Source organism: Dipodomys spectabilis, unplaced genomic scaffold (assembly GCF_019054845.1).
Source record: "Dipodomys spectabilis isolate Male_0828 unplaced genomic scaffold, ASM1905484v1 ptg000067l, whole genome shotgun sequence".
NCBI classification, from domain to species: Eukaryota; Metazoa; Chordata; class Mammalia; order Rodentia; family Heteromyidae; genus Dipodomys; species Dipodomys spectabilis.
In genome coordinates, this window is record NW_024870744.1 from 1,128,699 (window position 1) to 1,139,864 (window position 11,166).

Here is an 11,166-nt window from a genome sequence, read left to right on the forward strand (position 1 = left end):
CAAGAGGTTTTAGATGGATTTAAAAACAATTGTGCCAGTCCTGGGACTCAGGGCCTGGGCACTATCCCTGAGCCTTTTTTTTGCTCCAGGCTAGTACTCTGCCACTGGAGCCACAACTTGGGGATGAGAGTCTCTCGGACTTTCCTGCCTGGGCTGGCTTTGAACCTGGATCCTCAGATTGCAGTCTTCTGAGTAGTTAGGATTACAGGTATGAGCCAAAGGCACCTAGCTTGATTCTTTTTCAGAAAGGGATAAAAAGAAAGTTGCACAGCCAGGCTGTGACTCTGGTGCTACCTGCCTTAAGTGGGCAGAACAGGTAACAGCTCGCTGAGCCCACTACACAGGCAGGTAAGCTGAGGCTTGGGGATGGAAGCAGTACCTTGTATGTCTTGTCACCAGCCAGCAAATAGGCATGGAACCCAAGTCCCTCTGAGTCCGTGTCCTCTTCGGCCTGTGGCTGGAAGCTGGCCTGCTTCCCTGGGTCCTAGGAGACTTCTCAGTGCCCTGCCCCATCCACCCATGATGGTGATGGGGGAGGGAAGGGGGGAGCAGGAGGGAGGGCAGCCCTCCCACCCGCCCACCGGTGAGCCGCTCTCACTCTGCTCGCACTTGGTAGACAAAGGCAGCCCCATAATTGGGAGTGAGTATTTCATGCGTCCCCCCCTGATGTTTTATTGGGTGGGGAGATGCTTGGAGACCAAACGGATGGCACATTCCGTTTATAAAGTGCACGCCGTTTGTTTTATTTCCCGGGTTTTTTTTGCAATCTAGATAACAGATGATGCCCCCAGTGGCTGTGCTGCCTGGTAATGGCGGCGCGGGGCCTTCGGAGGAGTATTAATAATGGATTGTGTTGATGAGCTGGGAGAAAGTAGCAATCGACCCCCTGCTGCCAAGGCATTAGCGTGCCTCTTCCCAAACACAGCCAGCGCTTGCACGGCAGAGGCGGCGGTGACAACCCCCCCCCCCCCAGCCAAGCAAGGCCTCCTCTTCTGGAACCCCCAGCCCGTGCTGACTTTGACCTGGGCCACCGCCCTGCCCCTGCCAGGCTGGCAGAGACTGGGCCAGCGCCTGTCTGCTCAGGCGACTGCAGACCTCGATGGGCACCCTGGCCAGGCACATGGGGGGGACGCAGGGCACGGGCAGCCTCCACGATGGGACATCAGCCTGCAGACTCAGCAGAATGCACGGGCAGCCGGGGGCCTCTGTCTAGGGCCACCACGGACTGTGGGGCAGGTTGTGTGCTGAACAAGAACATCCTTTAGAAGGGCCAGATCAGAGCTGAAATATTCCCCCCGCCCCCCGCAAACCATGCGTGTGTGGGTTGGAGAGCCCGGCTCGAGCCTCTGCCCACTTGGGGTCTTTGCTTCCCTGCCCCACAGAAGCACGCAGTGGCTTCCCTGAGAAGCAGGTGCAGCCAGGCCCCGGCCTGCGGGCCCCTGTTGAGTTGAGCTTGGAGGAGGCTCTGTGGAGTCACTCCACTGTGGTACTTGGTGAATGGGTCCATATCATCAAATCCCAACCACAGCCTTTAGGGGAGATCCTGTTGGCACCCCCATTTAACCAAAGAATGACTCTCAAGGCCCGGGAAATCAGGGGAACATAGAAGCCACCTTCTCCATACTTGGGTGTCACAGAAGGCTTCTCAGAAGAGGTGGCATTGGAGTTGGGCATTGCAGGATGAATAGGAGCCTGCTGGGCCAAATATTGGCAGGTGGCTGGCAGACTTGCTGGGAGGTATCCCCAAGTTGAGTGCTCTGCCCAGTGCCAGGATGACAGGCAGAACTAGAGGTGGCTCTGTCTGCACCGCCCCCCCCAGCTCACCGTGGGTGGCACCGATGGCAGCCCCCGGGAAGACAGGCAGGCCGAGAGCCTTGCGTTTATGGCCGCTCCTGTTCCAGAACCGATTAGCAGAGAATTGCAGCTGTAATCTGTGCCCGGGATGGCGGGCCATAAAGAGGGATGGGATGTGTACAGCGCTCCCAAGGTGGCGCCCGCAGACGTGGCCCGGGGACGCGGGGAATGAAAAATGGTTTTAATTCCCTCCCAGCAGCAATAATTTGATTCTTCATAAATTTCTCCATCAACGTGTTGTTGAGGCTGGAGTTCCCACAGAGCAGGCACGTGATGGCAGGGGGGCATCGGGAGGAGCGGTCAGCCCGCGGCGGGAGGGACCGCGGCCTGGACTGGTGTCCCAGGCTGGCCACGGGCACAGAGGCCCCCCGCGCCTGGCTCTCTTCTGGAGATGGGAGATGAAGCTACGATGTGGTCCCGGCCTGCGAGTCCCCTCTAGTGTTTGTGACCCCCTAACCTGCACTGGGCTCCTCTCAACACCTCCGCTTCCTCATCTCTCAAGTGGGGTCAGTTTTTCAGGAGAGCATCTCGCGGGTCTGTGGCAAGGATCAAAGGCACATCGGCCCTTACACTGCGTAGCACTGTGGCTGTCTTCTGGGCATGCTCAGTAGATGCCTGTCCACTGGGGACACCTGAGCTGAAAGGAAGAGCGGGAAGGTGTCAGCCAAGCCACAGGGCAGGGACAGAGCGTGCCCAGAGGTGATGGTGCTGTGTGGGGCCCCACACAGCTAGGCGAGCAGAGGATGGTGAGGCGCCCTGAGTGCCAAGCTCAGGAGCTCAGACTAGGGAGGCGCGGCAGAGTTGGCACAAGGCAGGGTCAGAACTGGGCTTTACCAAAATCCTTCGGAATCCTCTGCTGTGGGAAGGTGAAGGAGAGTTAAAAGGGTTCAGGAGCCCAAGAAAGGGCCTGGCTGCTTTGGCAGGGGAGGAGAGGCCCAGGCTGCAGGGCTGGACAGGATGTGGGGGTGGAGAGGCCAGAGCAGGCCAAGGAGTGAGGCAGGTGGGACTCCGTCTCCCAGCCACTTGGGCCCTAGGGAAGTCAAGGCTGGCCCTGCACACTGCCCTCTAGTGGCTGCCATGGCTGCACACAGGAGGGCTCTGAGCTGACCCCAGAAGAGACCATTCTGGGCCAGAAGCCAGGCGTCCGCCCTGGGGGCTGCTGTGGTAGGGAAGAGGAGGGTTGCGGGACCCCCAGTGTCCCGCTGCAGGCTCAGGAGAGAGGCCCCAGGTTGCAGTGGCCTCTGGGCGGAACCCCGAGCCCAGCCAGTGCATCCCCCTTTGTGCCCCCAGGCTCTTCGCAGCCAAGTGCAGCGGCTGCATGGAGAAGATCGCCCCCACCGAGTTCGTGATGCGGGCGCTGGAGTGCGTGTACCACCTGGGCTGCTTCTGCTGCTGCGTGTGTGAGCGGCAGCTGCGCAAAGGCGACGAGTTCGTGCTCAAGGAGGGCCAGCTGCTGTGCAAGGGCGACTACGAGAAGGAGAAGGACCTGCTCAGCTCCGTGAGCCCCGACGAGTCCGACTCTGGTGAGCCCCAGCCCGGATCCGGCGGCTGCCGAGGGGGTCCTGCCGTCTCCGGGCAGCAACCGGGGCGCAGAGCACACACGTCCACACGCGCGCGCACCTGCGCACCCTACCCCAGACTTCAACATGCCAGCCCCAAGGTGCACACAGCCAGTACACATATGCCTGCGTGTGATCACACGCACACGGGATCCCGTAAGCGCACATGCCCAGGTACACACACACGTGCAACACACATGACCAGCATACTCATATACACGCTTGTTCTCTGGGAAGGGCTGGGAGGTGTTCTCCTGTCCCCTTCATCTCCCGCCCACACCGGGAAGGGAGAGTGGGGGTAGCCTACCTCTCTGCAGGCGCTCTGGATCTTGGCAGATCCGCCCTGACTTGTGAGCATCAGTGAGCGGCTCACACTGGCTGGTGTGTCCACACCCCGGGCACACGCACAGCCGTGCCCTGTGCCACGTGTGGGCCTGCCTCCTGCGATAGGGAGCCGTGGGAAGCGAGGCAAGACCAGGCCCTGGAGGAGGGGCGGGCTTTATTCTGAGGGCCCCAGCGAGTCACAGCAGGTGCAGCAGAGGTGATGGCCCCAGGAGTTAGGTGTCACCTGGGGGCACAAAGCCAGGACGCAGGGCTGCCATCGGCCGTCCCTGAGGGGCTGCTGTGTCCCCCACAGTGAAGAGCGAGGATGAAGATGGTGACATGAAGCCGGCTAAGGGGCAGGGCAGCCAGAGCAAGGGCAGCGGGGACGACGGGAAGGACCCTCGGAGGCCCAAGCGGCCCCGGACCATCCTCACCACCCAGCAGAGAAGAGCCTTCAAGGCCTCCTTCGAGGTCTCCTCTAAGCCCTGCCGGAAGGTGAGGGCGCCTGCGCGGGAGGGGGCCGTCTTGTCTGTCTGGGTACCCCCCACCCAGCTCTCCCTGGGGGCAGGGTACCCCCCCACACTGCCATCCCCGTAGGCCTGACCCATCGCCTCTCTTGGGCTAGGTCCGGGAGACGCTGGCGGCTGAGACGGGCCTCAGTGTGCGCGTGGTCCAGGTCTGGTTTCAGAACCAAAGAGCAAAGGTGAGAGGGCAGGCACCTGGGCAGCCCCAGGAGGACGGGACAGGGGTGGGTGGGGAGGGGATCGTGGCGTAGGGGGCTGGGACTGAGTGGGGGGCAGGGAGTAGGGGCGTCTGACCTGTGTCTCCCCACAGATGAAGAAGCTGGCCAGGCGGCACCAACAGCAGCAGGAGCAGCAGAACTCCCAGCGGCTGGGCCAGGGTAAGCTAGATGGAGTCAGGCACACCTTGTGCTGGGCCAGGGCAGGGAGCTGGGAAAGTAGCCACCAAGCCCTCGTCCTTACCTCGTGCCAGACTCTTCCTCGCCACCCAGCCTGCTCAGCCTCCCCGGGTGCTCAGGCCAAGGGACTGCCATAGCCCAGCACACCCAAGCCTGTGCTCTCCCCGGGTGATGACATCCTGCCACCCATGCTAGGGCTCATGGGAAACAGCCGAGAGTTGTTCTGGGTGTTGAAGAAGCCAGGGTGTGCTCCTTGTGGGTGCTAAGAGACCCCGACATTGGTCTTTGCCAAAGAAGTGAATCTGGCCTCCCGGGTCCCACGGGGGCGGGGGGCGGGGGGGACGGGTACTGAGTGGTAAGGGGAAGAGGTGAGGTCTCTGAGGATTGCCAGGCAGTGTGGGGTCCGGCGCCACCATCTTCCAGTGAGTTGGAGGCTCCTGAGCAGGCAGCTTTTCCACTCAGGGTGGGGGACCAGGCCTGGGTCCCAAACTTTTCCTCCACGCCCCTCTGCCTGTCCCTTCCTGAGGCTATAATCAACCACCCCCAGTCTCCAGGCAGACTGGCACCCCCTTTGCTGGGTAACCCCTGCCTGAGAACAGCCCACACCCCAGCCCAGCCCAGCCCTCATGGCCGCCTCTCTAGCACATACACCGCCTAGCATCTAGGCAGCATTTTTTGCCCCCTCTATGAGAGGCCCCACCTCCCCCCCTCCGGCTGCATTGGTCGCCTGTCAGCCTCCATGTTCCGCTCGCCAGCCCCCTCCCCATGTTTTCTCTGGGCCTTGGAGGAAAGCCCCACCCAACTCAAACCCCAAAGCACCCCTTCTGACTCCACCCTGCAGTCCCTTCTCTCTGCCCCTTCCTGACTGTTCTTCAGGGCACACTGGGAGGCGCTCTTCCTCAGGCCCCATCCTGGCACTGCCCACTGCGGGGCGTGTGCCAGGGGGGGCGTGTGGTGAATGGCTCCTGCCTGCCAGGGCAGCCACCTCTAGTCCCAAGGTGCAGTGGAGGTAGAGGAAAGGGGGCAGGAGGGACAGAGGGAGCCCCCTCCCCCACCCCACCCTGTGGCTCTGGGAAAACTGAATCGGGAAGAGAAGCTGGTGGGCATGTCTAGAAGAGAGCCAGCTATCCAGACAAACTCAGGCCAAAGGAGGCCTTGGGATCCTTGGGTGATGGGAGGTGGGCAGGGCCCGTCCGTGAAAATGTGCCCTGTCCCCAGAGGTCTTGTCAAGCCGCATGGAGGGCATGATGGCCTCCTACACGCCGCTGGCCCCGCCGCAGCAGCAGATCGTGGCCATGGAGCAGAGCCCCTACGGCAGCAGTGACCCCTTCCAGCAGGGCCTCACGCCACCCCAAATGCCAGGTGACCACATGAACCCCTATGGTAAGCCGCCCCACCCCACCCCACCCCCGCCCATCCCTTCACTGCCCACTGCCTCGCCAGGCAGGCCTGGGGCCACCATAACATTGGCTGCCCGGGACCCCAGGGCCAGCACAGCCCCCGTCCCCCTCCAGCAGGAAGAGCTCAGCCTCTCTGGTCAGGCCCTGGCCAAGCCTCTCCCCGGCCAGCCTCTCCCTGGCCTCGGGCTACAGCACCTGCAAGGCTGACAGGACCCCTAGGATCCTCCTGCCTGTACTGGGTCCTGACACCTCCTCTGCCCCCAGGGAATGACTCCATCTTCCACGACATCGACAGCGACACCTCCCTCACCAGCCTCAGCGACTGCTTCCTTGGCTCCTCCGATGTGGGCTCCCTGCAGGCCCGCGTGGGGAACCCCATCGACCGGCTCTACTCCATGCAGAGTTCCTACTTCGCCTCCTGAGAGCCAGCCAGGACACATGGACGCTTGGGCACGGGCCTGGGGTGGGACTACGGGCTTCAGCCGCCACCCAGACACCCCACGCCTGCTGCCCTACACAGACTGCAGACAGCCATACGGTGCCCTCCCCTCAGCCAGCTGGGGCCTGGCTCGAGTGCCCATTTGGGCACAGCTGGACAGGCAGATGGGCAAAGCTTGGGCAGGGGCTGTATCCTGCCCACAGAGACCTTGTCACCCCCAGGGACCTAGAGCTCTCGGACAGCCACTCGCCTCCCAGCCCCTCTCACCTCCATTGCCTCCTTCTCCCTCCCTCTCTCTTTTTGGGAAGCTTAAATTCTCTCTATTTTTTTAAACGTCCTCTCTGTGTCCAGCCAACCTCCATGCCCCACCCCTACATGCCCCGCCCCCAGGATGGTGACATTCCGACACTGTGCCTGGTACCTGAGAAGCCTGGGTACCAATCCCCGTGCTGGTGCCCACTTCTCCACCAGCTAGCGCAGGGGTGGCAACTGGGTGGCCCAGGCTCACCCCTCCCAGCTGAGCCTGAACCGGAAGTGGGAGGGGCCAGGCAGCTGTGACTCGCCCACTACACTCTGCCTGATTGGAGAGTCAGGGGCAAGAGGCGGGGTGTGGGTGGAGCCAGCAAACACCAAGGGACTGCAGTACACATGCAAAGGCATGCGCAGGTATAGGCACACACTCTACACACACACACACCACACACGCCCCAGAGGGATGCTCTGTGGGTCTGTCCAGCCTTATTAGGAAGCAGAAAGGAGGCCAAAAGGGACAGGGAGCCCACCTCTTATAGCAACTGGCCAGAGAGGGAAGGAAGAGGCCAGTGAATCTGAAGCATGTAGGACCTGTGGACTTGTTGGGGGCTGGCAGGGAGGGGAGGGCAGCCCCAGACCTGCAGAGAGAGAAAGGAGCCTGGTGGTCAGAATCAAGCCAGATGCAGAAGCTGCAGATGCAAAGGGACCTCAGAAGTCACCTGCTGGGCACACTGTCTGATACTGCCTCCCGCCATGAGGCGCTCACTGCTTCTGTGAGCCCCACCCTTCCTGCTGGTTCAGCCAGGGGCCCTCACTTCCCAGAGTCTGCTCTCTAACTCTTCCTCCTGACACTACCTGGGCTGGGCCCCAGCTCCTTTGAAAGCTTCAGAGCCGTGGTAACCTGACTCCCGTTGGCACTAGGCAGCTGCCAGTGAGCAGACCCATCCTCTCCTCTGCTTGAGACACCCCACCTCTTTTCATGTGGCCAGGGCCCCCATGAGGACTAGGGCCATCTGACCTTGGAGACTCACCATGCCCTTGGTCCCAAACATAGGCAACTAGGCCACATCTCTGTGTGCAGGGAGGAGGGAGGGCCGCATCTCTGTGTGTAGGGAGCGGGGAGGACCGCATCTCTGTGTGCAGGGAGGAGGGGGGCCACCTCTCTGTGTGCAGGGAGGAGGGGGGACCGCTCGCTGGTGAGGCTCCATGAAGGAGCTCAGGGTCCTTGTTTATGGCTGCATTCCCTTTACCTGGTTCAGCCTGTGGACTTTTCCTGCACCCCAACTCTGGCCACTACTTACCCTTCCCTCGCTCCAAGCACTGTGTCCCTGAGGTGAGAGGGCGTGGGGGCCCCTTCCTGCGTGGAGTAGGCCTCCCCGGCCCACCTCCTTGGCTGGTGACTTCTGTCATTCCAGCCCCCGGGGGCAGTAGGTGGCTGCTCAGAAGCCAGGTGTCCTGCTCTTCCCCCATCAGAAGATGAATTGAGGTAGGCTGGGGGGGCGCTCAGTGACCCCACACTGACCCCCGGTGACCCCTGTGCCCTTGCACAGGTGCTCCTTACCCTGCCTTGAACTCTAACGCCAAGCCCCAGGCCATCATACCCTTCCCAAATCGCCTGGCTCAGCCTATGAGTGGATGAGATCGAGCCTGTCTCCCCTGTGGCCCCCTCGGCATGGGGTGGGGGTGGGGCGCTCTGGAGTCCTCTGAGTTCGCCTCAGTCCCTGCCTCATCGTTCAGCAGGTCGCCACGCACAGTTATCAGAGGGAAGATAGGACAGAGAGCAGCCTCCCTCTGGTCCCCGCAGGAAGCCTGGCCCTGTGTTCTTCTTGTTACAAAGAGACCTTTGCCAGGAGTCCACTGATGTCCTTGGCCTTCCAGGGCCAGCTCCGGTCCTCAGCACCACAGCCAGCCTCCAAGGACCACCCCCCTTCCTTCCTCCCCGTCACACACATGGCCACAGGTAGATGAGGACTAGGTGCTCAGTCCCCCAGCCTGGCCTTCCCATACACTCTAGGTTGTAGAGAGCATCAGTAATGTCTCCTAGCTCACCCCTCGAGTTGCAGCCGAGCCAAGAGAGGGGAAGGCACCCCCAACAGCAAGCTAGAGACAGCTGGGGTCCCAGGTCCGAGAGCCAGAAACCCTGCTGACCCCCAAGGGCCACCTCTTCCCACTCTGGGGTCTCCAAGACCCAAGTGAAGCTCTGGCTGCCATTATCTCCATGCTGGTATGGAGGTGAGGGTCGGGAAAGGACCTCTGAGATCCTCTCATGTCAGATGGGCCACCGGCTGGGTGTGGGTGGCTCACTCCTGTCATCCTAGCTACTCAGGAAGCTGAGATCTGAGGATCGTGGTTCACAGCCAGCCCAGCCAGAAAAGTCCAAGAAACTTGCTGGAGATGCTTATCTCCAATTAAGCAGCAAAAAGCCAGAAGTGTAGGAGTGACTCAAGTGGTAGAGCACCAGCCTGGAGTGAAAAAGCCAAGTGAAGGTGCCAGGCCCTGAGTTCAAGCCCCAGTACCAGCACCCACACGCACAGATGCTGAATCAGTGACCCCTCACGGTGGCTCGCTGTGGCTACTCACACACCAGAGCCCACGCCCGGCCGTGGACTGCCCAGGACAGGCAGAAGAGGCAGCTGCACCCAGGATCTGAGGCTCGGAGAAGGGAGACTAGCTGGCTGAAACAGGAAGTCCCTGGCCTCACAGAGGACCCCACGGAGGGGTAGCAGGGACCACCGCACCCACCCCTGCCTTCAGGGAGGATGGGACCCGCACTTTAAGGCTAGGCTAGGGGCCAAGAGCTCCAGTAGAAAGTGAGAAGGGCGTTGGGGGGGGGGGACCTTGAAGAAAAACCAAGTTCCACCCCGTCCTTGGGAAGTGGAGGCTGAAGAAGAGGAAAGAGCTGGCCCCAGGTAACAGGCAGTGGAGGCACAAGAAGCCAGGCTTTGCCCCAGCCGGGCCTCTCCTGCCAGCTCCAAGCCACACAGACAGGGCTGCTGTGGCTGCAAGGGGCAGTGTAGCCAGAGGAGATGGCCTGGCACAGAGACCTGGCTGGGGGTGGGGGGGGGGGGTGTGGACACAGCAGACCCCTGCACCCAGACCAGCAGGCCCTAGCAGGGTGGGGTCCCCAGCCCAGGGTTGGGTCTCCTCAACTTCTCCGTTAAGCGGCCCCTGACAATGAGTCTGCCGCCATCTGGATGCCCCTCCCTGCACACAGGAGACCAGGAGAAGTGGGGGTGCTGCCCAGCTTTGCTTGATTGCAGTCCTGAGCTTTGAGCACCCCAGATTGTGGGGTTCCTGCAGCCAGGGGCTGGCTCTGCCCTGTGGAGAAGGGTCCCCACACTCTCTCACACACACACACACACTCGCCTGACAGGCCCACACGCACAGGCAGGTGCCATTGCCGGTGTGGGACTGTCACCCCGTCCCCACGCAGGGTCCCACGGGAGAGCAGTACAGCCGAGTTGGGGCCAGGTCGTGGCAGGCATTCCTGTTGTCCTTGTACAGACTCTGCCCACCCACCGCCCCCACACACATTTTATTTAATAACGTGTCATTGTTAAATTATTTATTAGCGTTACCATGTCACCAACTCCCCCCACCCCCCGCCTTCCATGCTCACCTTCTGCCTCTTCCCACAAAAGCAGAAAATGGAAACAACCACAAGAAAAGATGAGACGTTGGTATATTTGTAAATAAACAACCTGTACACGCCTGAGTGTGTCTTGTCGTGAGGTTTGGGTTTGGATGGGGGCTGGGCCTCAGCTAGTACTGCCTGGGAACTTCAACACCATCCCATAATCCTCTTCTTCCATCCTCCCCTGAGCCATCTCCAGCCCTGGGACCAGTGCATTCATTTTCCACTGCTCACTCATTTCTCCATTCAGCCAGCCAGTGTCTGTGAAAGGTCTCCCAGCATCTCTAGACTGAGAACAAGGGACAAGGGGCGAAGACATAAGTGTGATATGAACAGAAGGATGCGCATCCTAGAGGGCTTCTTGGAGGAAGCTACATTTGCAGCCGAGATCATGTGGCCTGGCATGGCGGGATGGTGTCAATGGGAAGCAAGGAGGGACCAGATCCCAGAGATGTTGGGAGGGGATGGTCAGATGGGGGCACAAGAGGAGATGCGGGGGAGGGAAGAAAGCCTCAAGTCTGGAAGATCTGGGTGGGGATGAGCAGATTGGGGCTTGAGGAGAGATGTGGGGGAGGGGGAGAAGTTGCTTCTCCAGGTTATGAATCCAGAAGTCCCACAGCTCCTTTGAGTATCTTGAGGTGGGTGAGGGAAGTGAGTGTGTGTATGCACACGCGTGTGGATGCGTATTCGTGTCTACGGAAATACCTCACTCGCCAGCACATTGTGTATGGAGTCGGGTCAGTGGGTGTCAGTGTGTCAGACCTGCGGTGGGCAACCCTTGGCGT

The 11,166-nt window shown here is 61.0% G+C and overlaps 1 protein-coding gene across 2 annotated transcripts in view; it reads left to right on the top strand.

The window, feature by feature from the left end:
• Positions 1-7,266, top strand: part of Lmx1b (LIM homeobox transcription factor 1 beta) — a 71,421-nt gene extending 64,155 nt beyond the window's left edge. The window contains exons 3-8 of one of the 2 annotated variants that reach the window (XM_042681158.1): positions 3,145-3,377; positions 4,051-4,232; positions 4,363-4,440; positions 4,572-4,638; positions 5,875-6,018; positions 6,321-7,266. In XM_042681158.1, coding sequence (XP_042537092.1) covers positions 3,145-3,377; positions 4,051-4,232; positions 4,363-4,440; positions 4,572-4,638; positions 5,875-6,018; positions 6,321-6,478 — 862 coding nt within the window. In that variant the 3' untranslated portion in view covers positions 6,479-7,266. Of the gene's footprint in view, positions 1-3,144; positions 3,378-4,050; positions 4,233-4,362; positions 4,441-4,571; positions 4,639-5,874; positions 6,040-6,320 lie in introns of both variants that reach the window. The other variant, XM_042681157.1, reaches the window with a different exon arrangement.
• Positions 7,267-11,166: the final 3,900 nt, after the last annotated feature.